The 15,187-nt window shown below is 42.1% G+C and overlaps 1 protein-coding gene across 1 annotated transcript; it reads right to left on the bottom strand.

The window, feature by feature from the left end:
- Window positions 1-756: 756 nt before the first annotated feature.
- On the bottom strand, window positions 757-14,952 carry LOC137676287 (uncharacterized). Its single transcript, XM_068422985.1, has 20 exons — window positions 14,754-14,952; window positions 13,905-14,036; window positions 13,301-13,427; window positions 13,045-13,138; window positions 12,142-12,292; window positions 11,631-11,793; window positions 10,990-11,115; window positions 9,712-9,774; window positions 8,152-8,274; window positions 7,782-7,937; window positions 7,412-7,465; window positions 6,918-7,135; window positions 6,241-6,317; window positions 5,953-6,063; window positions 4,965-5,051; window positions 4,004-4,111; window positions 3,682-3,803; window positions 3,343-3,465; window positions 1,886-1,928; window positions 757-1,693 (listed from the first exon to the last, which is right to left on the bottom strand). The coding sequence occupies exons 1-20, from the start codon at window positions 14,950-14,952 to the stop codon at window positions 1,616-1,618; spliced, it is 2,355 nt and encodes a 784-aa protein (XP_068279086.1). The 3' UTR covers window positions 757-1,615.
- Between the last annotated feature and the right edge of the window lie 235 nt (window positions 14,953-15,187).

The raw sequence follows: 15,187 nt of genomic DNA, 5'->3' as shown, positions 1-15,187 counted from the left end.
TCACGATAAGAGCTGCTATAATTCATTAAAATTCAGAAGTAGATAAATAATGAATAGATATGCTATTTACTTACAGTAAATAAACAGTTCATATCCTTTCCTTGTGATGGTAAATCCAGGCTGGAAGGGGTAAAAAAACACCTGCCCTCACCTGCTCCCTCTCCCTCCTGTGCCTGGTCCCACACAGGGCACTGAACAGGGTGACATTGAAGTCTGCACCCAGGCCAAGCTCAGTCTGACATTAGGGCTTCCTTGGGTTTGCTGTTGGCTCTCAATACCCACAGCAAAGTGACAAAGCATGGTGTAACATCCTACTGGGAGCACAAACCCTGCCCAGGGCAGTGGGCTGCCCAGCCTCTGCAGATGAGGTGAGGAAAATCATATTATCAGGAACATGCAGGAAACTCCTCTCTTGGGAACCAGGATGAATGACCACGGTGCATCTTTGGGAGCACAGACCAGAGCAGGCCACCACATGGCCAGCCCTGCCCAGAGGCAGCAGAACCAGATTCCCGAGTACCAGGGGACTTCACTGACCTCTGCTTGTCCTGGCTGTGCTTGGACAGCACAACATAAACATACAGCAATGGTTTGAAAAATAAAACACAAAAAACCCAAACCAGTACTGACAACAGAACAGAATTTCTACAGAGTTTTACTTAAGGTTGTGTCTGTTTAGATACATGTAACACTTTTGTAGAAAATTTGAATAATAGTGTAGCTTATTTAGGACAACAAAAGCTGCAAAAGCCACTGAAAGCCTGAAATGTGCAAAATACGGTTCATCACATATTCAGATTCCCCCCCCCACTGCCAAACCAATGCAGACATTATCACAGCAGGGCAAAGAAGAGTAGAAACCAGGCTGAAATATTTCTCTATTTCTACCTCCACAGTTCAAAAGTTAACTCTTAAACTTATCATTATAATAAGGATTTGAGAGACCCAGAGAGCCAGCAGCCTAAGTCACATATTGTAGAAAATAAAAACAAAGCCCCACAATTGGAACACCCTGAAAATGAGATTTATTAACAAACAAAACAAGCTATTTATTGCATGAGACCTTACAGAATCTGGTTTCCTGAAACAAGTAATAAAGCTTCAGCGTCCTTCAGCCTCCAGAGTGGTTTATTTTTTATAATTATACACTAAACAAAAGAGGGGGTGCAAACAGCATTTCAATGATACTGTTGGAGAGGCAGTTTCCCTTCTGTACACTTTTGCTCTCTCCGCAGTGGTTCTGCTGCAGACACCTCGCCCACAGCACATCTGCACAACACAACACAAGTAAAGACTTGTGGGGCTTTCTGCTTCGGCCGTGTTTCTCTCCCCTCATTCCCCCTGATCAGCATCTCTCTGTAGACCAGGTTTTTTAAAAAAAAATTGAACCCTCTTTAAACAACCACTTAACACATGGGCCTGCAAGGAAGGAAATTCCCAAAGCACGTCTGCTGAAATACAGCCCCTGTTCACCACCTTAACCCAGGATTTCAGTGTTTGGATTTGTCTGGTCAGTTCTCAGCTGTATGTTTTTGGAGATGACAACCACAGCAGAACACGAGGGACTCCAGGAAGAGATTTCTCAGATTAAGACAAATCAGAAGATTTTGTCAAATTACAGTTTTTCAAAAATGTTCATGAACTTTGCAACTTCATGATGAGCTGCAGGGCCAAGGGGCAGGTGCCTTAATCCCTGGGCAGAGAAAGAAAAATTAGTTAGTATACTTCAGTAATTTTTATAATAATGTTACAAAAAATGGCATTGACATATGATATATTCGATACATGATATATCAAACGATATATTTAAATATCTAATTGATAAGTAACATATTTGTCATTGATACGCTTTGTTGTTAAAATTCTAAAATACAGAGATACTCACTGCATTGTGAAAGAAGTTGCAAAGATGCTTTGCCCACGGGCACCTGAAAAACAGACAGAGATTCTTAATCCATTTTCTCATAGGGGCAGACCTGACCCCGGTCCCAGCCACTCCGAGTTTCATATTACTTAAAGCTTTACTAATCAACAATTCCCTTCAACTTCCAAACGGAGATGATTTCAGCATCAGATGTACAGTAAAATAATTAAGACAAAGACAGACCATAAGAGACAGGATTTAATCAGATTCTCTTGGATTGCTGCTAGAGCATACTGTAAAGCCTCACAAACAAAAAAAAAAAAAGATAATTATTGGAATTGCAAATTTGTTAAATACAGCTTAGCTCATACACAACTGAGGGAAATTAGGTATTTTATTTTCTCAGCTACACACAGCAAAGGCTGGAGAAAAGAACCAGACTGAAGCATTTCACAAAGGTCAACTTACACGTCCATGATTTTCACTTAAGACAGTTATTAAGAGGTGAATTCTCAACACGACTCTGCTGCCATCAGCTACGTGTGAATTAAAAGTGCCAGAGCAAGCAATTACTCTGCCTTCCAGTACACAGCCACAGAGTCAATTCATTTTAAAACTATTATGTCAATACATTAAGTCTATCACTCTAAAGCCTATCATGCTTTACTGCATAACACAGGAGAGTGAGGATTACACTCATAAGCAGCCCGTGGTTTCAGAAGTGACACAGCAGTGGTTTATTACCATTTGTAATCTAAATAAAGAACTCTGCCTTTTTCAGAACTGTTTTCCCCACCCACTGAAGCTTTGGGCTGCTGCAGAGCAAGTGGTCTCTCTCCTTTCTGAAAGAGGAAAGGATGACAGGCACAAACCTAATGCTGGCCTCAGGTTGTATTACAGTGCACATATGTTCCCAAATCTTTAGTTTTTGGTGGGGATCCGCTCCCTCACCACCACGTGAAGTACTTCTTACAAGTTTAAGAGAAACACTGGCATCTGTGTACCCACTGTATTCTTGTAGATCCACAATAATATACATTTTGAGCTACTTTCAACTATTTTCTCTAAATAAAGTTTTATGCAGCATTATGCCTCCTTAGAGTCCAGTAACTACTTTGCCATAAGTCCTAATTAAGGTTTTTTGGTGGTTGTTGATGACAATGATATTTAAGTAATAGAACTTGGCTGTACCATATGTAATCTTGATGACAGGTCAGGGTTGCCAAGAGCAGAGAACATGTTTTTCATTACATTGGGCACTGGGAAGCGAGAAGGCCATTTGGTTGCAACAGGTAACATAGAACAATTTCTAATCTACCCAAAACCTCGTCTTCAGTATTTTTACCACTCCTAATAACAGGAAAGAATAAAAAAAACCCCAAGAATTTGTGAGTTAAGACTGTTAATTAAGAGAAAACTACCATCAGTGTTGCAACACAATGATTTTTTATTTGGCTATGGTGAAGATTCACACTTACATATGCAGGTTCTCTGTAATAATATTCAGACTGAACAGGCCAATGGATTGCATTTTCTTATGTCTGCACGTCAGGAACAGGCAAAGGAATTCACCCACGTACTGCGGACCAAGGTTTTGCCACCTAAGCAATACAAAACCAGGAAACAGACACAGCTCTTCAACACCAGAGAGAACTTTCCTATTGATTCCTAGCATCTTATTTTCATCCTTGACTTACCCAAAGCACTGGGTTGTCTGGTTTCAAAGAGCTAAGGGTTATATCTCTGCTAAACTTTACTGCTGCAGGATTGCTCTTATGGTTTCCATGGACAGACTTCAGGGAGCAAGTGTTACTCACAGTTTTAGCATTGTTGCTTTCTGACAATTTAGATCTCTCAAAATCAGGTTGACGGTGCCATGAAGAACATGTTCTTCATAGGAAAGATGGTCCAATAACAGCCTCAGAGCCCAGAAGTTATTCTAGGAAGAGAAAAAAGACCAGTGATTTAATCTAATTGCCAATCACTTCTTAAAAAAGAGAATAAATTAAAGGTCAGCAAAGCTAAAGGGGAACAAAACCAAGTTAAATGTGTCTAAAATCTCCAAGTTGGTGTTACACAGATTTTAAATATAGTTTGCTTTAATCTCTTAGAACAGAAATATCAGTATCTAGGACTCACCCCAAAAGCCAGGGCTATCTCTAAGAAGGAATTCAAGTATGGAAGATCACAAAAAAGCATCTGTTGTACTGCTTGCACTGCGAGAATAAGACAAGCCTCATGGTGCAACTACAGGAAGAGATATCAACAAGAAGAGACATTTAAAAGCCCACTTCCCCACTACTTGTATATTGTATCCAGTCAAACCAGCACTAAGTTACTACCATTCCAGTCAGACATGCTGGATGTCAGACACGCCATCCACAAGGATCTTATGAAGACCAAAGAAGGGGGAACAGAACAGATACTTATACAGCATGTTTCACCTGGTGCTCTCAAGGTCCTCACAGAAACATGAAGTCACACCATCACAGAAGGAGAAGTAGAATTAGGGGAAAAAAACCCAACTTTCTGGCCCAGGAGCCACATACTTGGAGAGTAAACTAAATGTAATTTCCTCAAAAGAAGTAAAGAAAGAGTAAGATAGCTCCTTAGATGTATTGACTGTATTTAATATAGAATATATTTCAAACCATCTTTAAACATGTTACATTACACTCGAAACCACCATTCAAAACAAGTTTAGAAATTCTGGGCTATTATGAGTTTTGAGACAAACACATTGCCAAGTCTCAAAGGATAGTCTCCAGTTTGGATCAAACAACACAAGATCACCCTGTAAGAAGTTAAGACAGAATCAATTATTACCAACCCTCCCACTTTATAAATGCATAAATTTGGGCCGTGATGAAGTAAGACCTGTCCTAAGCTGAAGATGGTGTCAGACCAGAACAGACCCTAACAGTTTTCTTACCTTCAGATACCTGCTCTAGCCTTTAGACTGTGCCAAGAACAGTCATATGCTGATTCCCCAAAAAAATCTTCAAGCCCTCTCTTAAAAGCTTTTCATAACAATCCAACTGTTTTCAACACTGCTGTGTCTTCAAGCACAATAAGACAAACAGCAAATTTCTTTACTTACATGAGGAGAGAAAATAGCAGTTGGTAAAGAAACATTAATGTTTGCCTTCAGTTCCTCCAAAAGGCCACCACTGGCAGCAAGCACCCCCTGAAATAGAAGTAGAGAGTCACAAGTAAAGGGGAAGGATGTCCAGATACCCTGCAAACATCAAGCAGTGCCCAAGATAGTTTTTTTAGTGTGCTTTTACTTATTTTTTCAGCATTTTTACAGATGAAATTGACTGTTCAACACCATACCCAGGGGAAGCTGAGGCTCTACAGCACTAACCAAACCATATTGCATAATCTCATCATTTTAACCTACTATCCTTAGCAGACAGCTATTTCTGTCTTGTGAAGAGAATACCCAGGTAATGACTCTTTAGGACTACATGAACACATTTTTCTTAAAACTCCTTTCCTATCCATTTTGTTATCTGATCCATCTCAACATTAAAAGATACAGAATCAGTATTGAGCTGCAAGCAGAGTTAATCTCTTTACTGTTGCATTTAACACTCCTGAATCACACCACTTTGCAAAGTGTTACAACTACCTGAAGGGAGGTTGTAGTGCAGTGGGAGTCGGCCTCTTCTCCCAGCAACTAGTGATAGGACAAGAGGACACAGCCTCAAGCTTGGCCAGGGGAGGGTCAGGTTGGACATTAGGAAGCATTTCTTCTCAGCAAGGGTCATTAGCCATTGGAAGGGGCTGCCCAGGGAGGTGGTGGAGTCACCATCTCTGGAGGGGTTTAAGAAAAGCCTGGCCATGGCACTTAGTGCCCTGGTCTAGTTGCCATGGTGGTGTCAGGGCAACGGTTGGACTCGATCTCAGAGGGCTCTTCCAACCTGAGTGATCTTGTGATTTGGCACATACCACAAGAGTATTTGATGAGGCACTGTAAGGTGAACCTTAGTATTTAGAAGAATGAGCCAATGCCCACATCAAATGAAGTCTGGTATAAAACCAAGACAATAGATCCTCCCCTTTCACAGTACTGTTTCAGTTACCTTTTGGAAGTCAACCGGTGGCTCTTTCAGGGATATGGGATGTAGGTGCCCACTTTTTTCCAGCAAACTGCTACTACCCAAGATCATGATGAGGGAACTCCAGCATTTAGGCTGAAACACAGCAGAACATTTTGTTTTACAAAGTCAAATCTGTTCAGAGGTGTAAACTATTCAGAGCTAAAAGGGTTCTGATGTTAAATCCTGGTGTTAGAGAAGTAACTGGACAAAACAGGTAACATACAGAAACACTTGATGGGGCACAGAAACACAGTTTTAAAACAAACTCACATTCCTGTACAGTGACACATTGCTGTAAAGGAGTTTGAGTGCCTGCTTAATTAGAACACCATCTTTCAAGGGAGACCCTGCAATAAAAAAAAAATCAAAAACACCTCTTATATTTCCTGAATAACTATAAAGTGTGCACACAAGATATAAACTTAGTTACAGATACGTTTCTACAGAAACCTAACAAAAAGAAGCAAACGAGTGTCTACAGCTATTTTACAGTATTTTGTAGGTTCTGAATAGAAAAACAACATCAACTGTGAAATGCTATTGTGGAAAGCTGCAGAGAACTTAATACAATCTAGACTAAGCCACCACAGAACAAAGTCTTCATTATGTTCCTCACACCACAGCACAGTGCGATACACACTGTCAGTATCTCGTATGTCTAAAAATTCTACTAGTAGCTGAACATCTCCAAAATAAACCTTTCATTTCAGAATGCACCTTGACAAGTAGCATGCACCAAGAGAGGTGATCACAGCTATCAGTGGCTAAACTAATGACAGAATATACTACACAGATCGTTTAACTCTTGCCATCAGGAAGCTTTTATTCTCAAGGTCAAGGACTCCTAACCCAACATAAATTGTCCCTCAGAATGCTACTAGATTTAATGAAAAACTACAAGCTGTAATTAAGGTTCTAAACATATGTAAGCAAGAAATCACACTTGCCAACTGTAATCCAGGGCCCAGGGTCTAGCAGATCCTTTCCAGTGGGGACACTGCCTGTTTTGAACACCTTCAGGTAGACCTCAAACTGAAGGGACGTCAGCCGGCAGGCGGTGCAGCAGGCGAGGCTGTTGACGGGGAACAGCAGCGAGTGCGCAGCGTCGAGGAAGCCTCCAGTTTTACACAAATAGAATGGGATTTTATCTCGGAGGTCTCTTAACCTGGAAAGAAGGAAGAAATGAATATTTGGTTTTCATTAACATGAAAGCTTTACAATAGGTATGTACAGAGCTGATTATTCTTGACCACTGTTGTTACACCCGATAAGGCAGCAGTTAGTTGCAATGCAGTATTGCTTTCACTTAGCAAACAGCTGCCAAAATCCTACTGCTTTTCATTCTGCCAGTTTGTTACACATTGAAGAAACTGAGACACAGTCTTAAGGCAAAGAAACAATTTAAAAAAAAAACAACAAAAAAGGAAAAAAAGCCATTTACCCTTTGGTATCATTGCACTTCACAGCTCTCAGGTAGCGAACAACTTCTTTATAGCTAGAGAGAAAAACAGAGGGTGAGCAGGAAGAAGGAAGTGCAAAGCTATACACAGGTCAATCAAATATTTACTACAATGAATGAAGCAAACAGCAGATCTTCCCACACAAGAGATATTGCACAATAGGACAGAAATACAACTGTCAGAAAAAGAGTTGGAAATAAGCTCCAAGAAGCTCTCCACAGATTATGTTTCCCCATTCCACAAAACTCCTGCAGGTGTCAGGAAAACTCTACACTGCAGTCAATACCATGAAAGATGTAAAAGTTGAGTTCATAAAATGAAAAATCCTAAACAAGACCAAACCGACCTTACCTCTGTTTGCCTACCAATTTCTCCACTCGAGCCTCTATAACAGGGAGTGTTTCCCACAGAAATACTTTTCTTCCTTTCTGTGTTCTTTGACCAGTGGTGTTCTGACCTTTTAAAACCGTGGTCAGTAATACATGGTCCCATGGTACAACATTCAAGCTGGAAGTACAAAAATAAAGTAATTTTTAACCATGTTTTTTGTACACCACAATTTATTTCCTTTAAGCAACATGAAGATTTACCAATAAAACATTTTGAGGCTTAGAGCTCACTTCTGGGGGTAAAAAAAAAGAACAACGATTCTGTATAGCTGTTTTCAAAACAGACAACTGTATAAAAAATACATCCTGTAAACAAAAAAGAAGGAACATACCTATTTGAGAAGCCAAAACAGTGACAGGGAAGCGAGATGGACTGAAAAAAATTAATAAACTTTTCATACAAAGTTTTTGGAAAGTCACATAACACCAGCATCCTCTGAAGTTGTGTTGTGATCCTATGTTTTGAAAAGGAAAAAACAAAGAGAAAAATCAAAATCTCTTAAAACTGGATGAATTAGTATTGTTGTTGTGGTTTTTTTAACCCTATGGGAAACTATTCTACAGAAGTTTGGGGTTTTTTTGGTTAAATGTCAGAGAGACAGTTCAGCTCTATTTTAAATTTGTGCTTTAAGATTTGTAGTCAGTAAGGGAATTGCTCTTTTGTTATTATTTTTAAAAAACAGTGAAACCAAGGTTCTGTGGCTTTAAGTTTAAAAACAAAGATCCCCAGTGAGTGTATGGGAGAAATGCTGGAGAAACATACAATGAGTCTGATAAGTGACCTGATCAACCTGAGCTCTTGGCAGCTTTACAGCTAGTGAAAGCATTTTTCTTACCAAAAACTGGAGATAACACACTGACAAAGAAGAATTTACTCTCTTAAAATTGGGAAAGTGAGGCAAAAAAATTCTTTTTCCTGTTTTTTTAAAGTAAGAAATTAAAAAATTCAAGAATAGTAACTTAAAATGAAAACTGATATAGGATTTAGGTTATACCTGTCATTAGTTTCAAAGAAGAGGTGAGAATATATAATTGTTTTTGAGTGCTCCTGGAAAAAAGTTAATTCTTAATTCATTAACCTTCTGTTGCAAGTGAATTTCGGGTTAAAGGTGAAATACAAAGCTAAAATGAGAAATGAATTAAGCCAAGTGAGCTAGATGCCCTCATTCATCGGCCTCTGGGGAACTTCACCATGTTACATCCCCAACTACTCCATCCCACTGGAGTACAAGGCTGCTGTTTTGATCCTTAACAGACACTATTTACTCTTTGGCTTAATAACCATAAGTAGCTACCCAACACCACCTTCTGGTCTGGCCTTACACAACACTTCTAGACTACAGAAGTGATCCATCTTCTCAGTTCCGAGTTCCTCATTGAGTTATTCTCCTTTGAGGCAACAAAGAAGGGTTTTGAGTGCTTATGTGGCTCTAAATAAGGCAGGTATTGCACTTGTCCTTCACAGAAAGGAACTAATGTTCCACAGAGCTTCTAAAAATCCTGGTTTGTAGTGTACAGCTGTAGAACCTGATAGCACACTGAGGTCCCTGCTCATTAGGCTGATCTGTGCATATTATTGTTTATATTATTCTGCCTGTCCCTACCCATTTGCAGCCTATGTGCAGGCAGGAGCAGGCTACTCTTGCTCTGCTCAAACAATACCTAAGACAGTACAGTGAGGTCGTGTTCCCTGACAAGGGGTTACTGGTGCTATAGAACCATAAGATTATACACCTGTGCAAGTTTCCTTTTGGCTTTTAAGAGCTAAAGTATTCAATTTTTTTCTTTATGCCTTTGAATAGAAGTTACTTGAAATGCATTTTAAATGCCAGCAGAAAGTTTGCAGCCAGCAACCATCCCCTTGCCACCTCATCACATAAGACAAATCTTACCTTTGCAACAGACAAGGGACAGCAATCTTTAACGAAGCAGTATGACCAAGGTTCTGCCAGCTTCTAAGAGGGAAGGAAAAAAGCACTAATTAATGTTTGGCTGGTTTTCCTGCCTTTTCCCCTTCTCTATACCCAACTGTTTAAGAAAACACTTTTTTCTTAAAAAGCATTGGGAGCTATTATGCTAATAAAAGTTATCCCAAACAAATAAAACAAGTGCTGAAAGCATAAAACACTGTTTTACAGCCGTACCTAACCAACAGAAGCATTCCTCCCCACTGACCCAAGCAGAGTAAAGCAGTACCAAACCTTCTAACCTGCTGTATCAGACCATCGTGGGCACCTCTTTGCTTTTATGGGGCCTCTGAAGGGCTGTACAGCATCATCCCATGAGAGGGCCAAGCAACATCCCACTTAACTACAGCGAACGCTGCAGGACTCATAATAAGTGTACAAAGAGAGACCTACCCAAATAATGTATCCAGCCTGCTCCTTGCAAACCTTGACAGTTCCTCAGAAAGAATTGCAGAGGAGCTGCTCTTTCTGGCCTGTCGAACCAACCCAGACTACATTTACTTCTCCTTTATAAAAAGCCTTGAATTTAAGCCCCAAAATATTTAGGTTTTGCAAAGCTCTGGGACCTTGCTCAAGCTAGACAGTAATCAAGCATGAAACAGACATGACATAAACAAGAAAACAAACAGCAGAAGCAGTAAAGACTGAAGTATCTAAAGTCTGTTTGTATTTATCTGTTATGCAGTCCTCCCAGCTGACAGGTCAGCCTCCAGACTTATGGGAGGCATCTAAAGCTTATTACCCAAGAAACACCATATCCTCTCTTCCTTCCAGTTCAGAAGCAGATGTTTCTTCACACAATGCACAAGCTGCATTCTCCTCTCAGGAAAGCTCCCCTGCCCCTGTACTCTCTCCTGGGGAATTAACCCCACCTGCCATCATCTGCTGTCTGTCACCCTCCCTCCTCCTAGTTCCCATCTCAAATTCCTGCCCCTTGTTGGAGATCATCTCCCCTTCCCTGTGATTCAGCCCCACTTAACTTCTTCCTCTCACATCCATCTTTAACTTTCTCTTCCCCCCCGCCCCAATCCCTCCCCATAACCAATCTCATTTCTCCCTCAGGTGTACTCATTTTCCTCTCATTGTGCTGACCTTTACACTGTCCTTGCCCTTAATAAACAGAAACCCAGAACTCTCTCACTTGTCTCCTCCCTTTGAGAAGCAAATGAAGATAACACACTAGATGGGGAACTGGATACTTACAAAGCAGGGTCTTTATGAAGTGTTATCTCTTTAGCTGCTCCCAGAAACATGACAGCAGCAGCTTTAGGACTCTCTCTTTCTGCCTGATCTAAAAATCTTGTTACCAGCGCAAAAACTCCAGAATACCTGAGGAAGTTAAGTAGTCTATAAGATAAAGTGTCTGTAATGATGTACTTTGTAAACAAATGGCAATTATGATCATCCTACAGTTTGAGAGCAAATTGACTCGTCTTTCCTTGGAAAGCATCTGTAAGATGGTGACAGGGTTATTTGCACAACTGTTACTTTAAGCATTTTAAAGGCACATACCATCGAGTAAAAGCCAAACCCCATCCTAAAAAAACAAATTAGTAAAACCACGACCTTTCCTTTCATGCTTTCCCAGGTTATAATAACGAGGGCTGTTATCAAGTGTCTTAGTATAGCACAAGAGATGTATTTAAAGTTGTATTTAAGAATGTATTTAAGGGGGTGTTTAAACTACATCAAGTGCAATTTACTCGCTCACTGGCCAAGTAAGTTCTCTCAACTATGTTTCTGCTGTATCAGGTGCCATGATTCTATTTATCACTTGCCTAAAGAAAAGCAAACCCGCACTGACCAGTATGCACTGCTAGTAGCTGAGTTCTGTTGTCACTTACTTGTATACAACCTCCATGCTGCGTGATTTGCAGGCATTGCATTGCCCAGGAGGAAATTTTGGGAGGCAAAAGCATTCATGTAGCATGGGAGGCAGTCTTTCTCCAGCCAGATACTTATTATATTCCACAGAAAGTTCCTGGATAAATTTTATTAGAAGACTTCCTAAGAGAGCAGACAGATGTGAAACTGTTAGTGCAAAATTTTGTTTCAAAACTAAAGGAAACAGAGTCATAGGTACCCCACGTAAAATATTTAGCAAGTTACTCACACCCAATCTTATTGGCCAGGAAAGCTTTGATGCTTCTTCCAGAGGGAGAAAGCGTGTGCAGGAAAGCACACAAACTGGACCTGCAGACCTCTGTCTGGTCTGAGTACGGCCCAGAAAGAGACTAGCAACAGTAAGCTGCTACCTTAAAAATTCACCAAGCCTTTGCAAGGAGACTTGTGGACCACACAAGCCGTCCATCAAGCCACAGGTCTCCCAGGACAGTATGAGAGCCTAACGCTTACCACCGTGCCGAAGGTCTGCGTCTATATCTGTGAGCTCCAAATTGAACATCACAAGAACACCAGCCAAGGAAAAGTCACGCTGGTCCTTCCAGAATTTGCTTTTGTTGTGTGCGTTGCAGTGACAGAGGGAAGGGGTTGTCCAATTCTGGCACTATTTCATAAAACATGAAAAACAGGGAAAGGTTTTGGTATTTTGTCTTTTTTTTTTCTCCAGTTGAGCAAATCAATAGTTAGTTCCTCTCTCCAAGCGAAGGACTACAATTCATTTCATCCTTTACACATCCAGGCAAAGCCACAGTCAGGGCAAGAGGCCAATATGACAATAACTTGGTATCATGGCTTAAAGAAAAAAAGCCTATAGTAATTTACTGTCATTCCTGAATACCTTGGGGCTGGCATCCTCCCCCTTGTGAACTGGTAAACTTCACACATTCACGCCAACTTTGCTCACAGTTCAAAGTTTTCTGAATTCTAATAAACCCCCAAACAAACAAACCCCACACACCCAATTCTGCCAGTTCACCCACTCCCTCACTCTAGGTTAGGACAGCCTAAAAGTTTGACCCGTGTCTGGTGCAGTGAGCAGCAGTCTGATATAGTAACCTGATCCCACGAAATAACACTGCATGCCTAAAGCAAAGAGGAGGTACATTTGCTGAAACCAAGGGAATGTCTCCTCCAACAACTGGCTGGACTACTAGAAATAAACCCAGACAGGGACCACACTTTAGTGGGATTGTGAAGCAGACAGATATCAACATTTAGGAGAAGAACTGTTAAAACAATCACATTTCACGTATCATCTATTCTTTTAGTATGCTTAAGAGTGATTTCTTTTAAAAAGACTGCTGAGTAATTTAGTTTACTCAAAGTTGTGCATTTCTTGATTACAACTCTTCTTACCTCAGAAGCGAGCTTATCACAAATGTAGCAGTAGCACTGATCACAGATATCAGCGTTTTTCCCAAGGGGTGAGCATGTATCACATTCCATTCGCCTACAAAGTTGAAAAACAGAAGGTTATTTATGAAACAAGCTACAAGCTTCTCCAACTCCACTTCTGCTTTCAGCTGTTAAAAAGCTAACAAGGTTACTTGGCAAGATAGACTAAATGGGGGAAATGAAACCCCTACATTAACCTCCACATCACTGAACATACTCAAAGGGGTGTATTGTGCAGTCATATCTCGCATGAGGCATCACGTTTGCTTGTTTACAGAAAGTAACCATTAGTTCACATTCCTCATCCACAACTTCAGGTTTCTCCTCTTCCAGGGCTGACTTCTCTGTAGAAAAGAGAATACGTGGTGCAAATCAGTATAAAGGTAACTATAACTTCATTACAAATTCAACCAGCTATTGACATTTACTTTTTAAAAACACTTTAAGGCACAGATTTTCTTATTATTTCATATGGTGCCAATAAGAACGGGGCAGTGGCCTGGGACAAAAAACTTCCACACACTATCAAAACAGAGGTAATGTAATCAAAACAGATACAACCGACAGGGAAAAGGCCCAGTTTCAGCAGAGTCTGTAATATTCTGACACTACACAGCAGTATCCTTTGGGGTAACTAGTGCCATCAAAGAAATCCCAAAAGTTATGAAATAATGGCAGCTCCTCCTGGTTTTATTCATTTTTCAAGTACATTGTTTTCCTAGCAGCAGAAAAACACATTTTAAGTGTATCACGTAACATTTTACACCAGTTTACTTTAGAAGTTCTTTACAGAACTTCATCGACAAGAGCACAGGACTTACCCAACGGGTCTACTAATAGAACAGAATTCCCAGGTGTGCTCTCAGCTTCATCATCACTGATCAGGATTATGTTCTGCTCTTCCTCTTCTCTTTTTGATGGCCCCATGGTTATTGAACTCCAAAAGAAAGGAACTGTTGGGCAGCAAAGAGGACACAAAGGTAGTTCACACTTTGAAGGTCCTTTCCTCAAGAAGGGAAGAAAAAGCCTTCTCCAAACCCAAACTCTTCACCTATGTTGAGTAAGTTACACTAGAAACAGAAACATTTAACCCTCACTGCAATCAGCAGCTCAACAAATGTTGCAGTTTCCATCCAGAGCTGAGGGAACCCTAAAAAACAAGAAGGTGTGGAAAAAAAAGAAAAAAGGAGGAGGAGGGAAGAGAGATGTGCTGTTCCTTTGGGGGGTTTGGTGGGACAGCCTTTGAAAGGACTATCTAACGGTAACAACTGTTGCTCACCATAACTCGGCTGTCCCTTGCAGACTCCGTGCTCGAGGCACCAGGCTCACCCAGCGCCACTCGCCCGCTCCCTCCCCTCACCGTCCCAGCTCCCCAACCTCAAACAAGCGCAACACCAACTTCCCCCGCCTCCCCCATCCCCCTTCGCCCCACAACACCCTCCGGCCCTCACACAACAGGCCCCTGCCCCCTCCCCAACCGCCCCCCAACCGACTGGAGCCCCCTCTCCCCCCTGCAGCCCCCCCGCCTCCCCCCCAACAGCCTCCTTCCCCCCCCACCGCCTCCCACTCGCCCCCAACCCACTCCCCAACCCACCGCCGCTTCCCCTACGCCCCGCAGCCCCCTCCCATCACGACCTACCCCCCAGCTCTCCCGAGGCGCTCCCGCTCACCGTACGGGCCCCGCTCCGCCCCGGTGGGCCCGAGCCGCTCCCGCTCAACCCCGCCACTCTTTGAACGAATAAGTGCTTCCGGGGCGGTGACCCCGGAAGAGGTCAGCGCGGTGACGCCACGCGCGCTACTTCCGCCCGGGCAGCGGGGTGGCGGGGCTGCGGCGGGGCCGCCATGTTTGGTGAGGGCAGGGGCCGCCATGTTTGGTGAGGGCAGGGGCCGCCATGTTTGGTGAGGGCAGGGGCCGCGTTCCTCACGCCTGCGGGGTGAGGGGGCAGGTGCGGGCCCGGCTCCCCTAAGGGCGGGCCTCCCGCAGGGTTTAAATAAATAAACCTCCATCCTCCACAGGCTGCAGGAGAGGGAAATCGGTATCAGTGCAGGGTCCTGCGGGTCCTCTTGATGGGCAAGGCCCTGCAGGAGGGGAAGAGGGAGGCGG

This window comes from Nyctibius grandis, chromosome Z (genome assembly GCF_013368605.1).
Source record: "Nyctibius grandis isolate bNycGra1 chromosome Z, bNycGra1.pri, whole genome shotgun sequence".
Taxonomy (NCBI): domain Eukaryota; kingdom Metazoa; phylum Chordata; class Aves; order Nyctibiiformes; family Nyctibiidae; genus Nyctibius; species Nyctibius grandis.
The sequence above is the reverse complement of the archived record's forward strand: the minus strand, read 5'-3'. Positions and strand labels throughout refer to the sequence as shown.

Bases quoted from the DNA above. Each gene is read 5' to 3' on its own strand.
- LOC137676287 (XM_068422985.1), bottom strand. From the start codon at position 14,952: ATGGCGGCCCCTGCCCTCACCAAACATGGCGGCCCCGCCGCAGCCCCG. The intron at 13,428-13,904 runs GTAAGTCCTGTG...TCTTTTCTACAG, and splicing joins TCTATTAGTAGACCCGTTGG to AGAAGTCAGCCCTGGAAGAG. The intron at 1,929-3,342 runs GTAAGTGTGAAT...TCTGTTTTTCAG, and splicing joins ATTACAGAGAACCTGCATAT to GTGCCCGTGGGCAAAGCATC.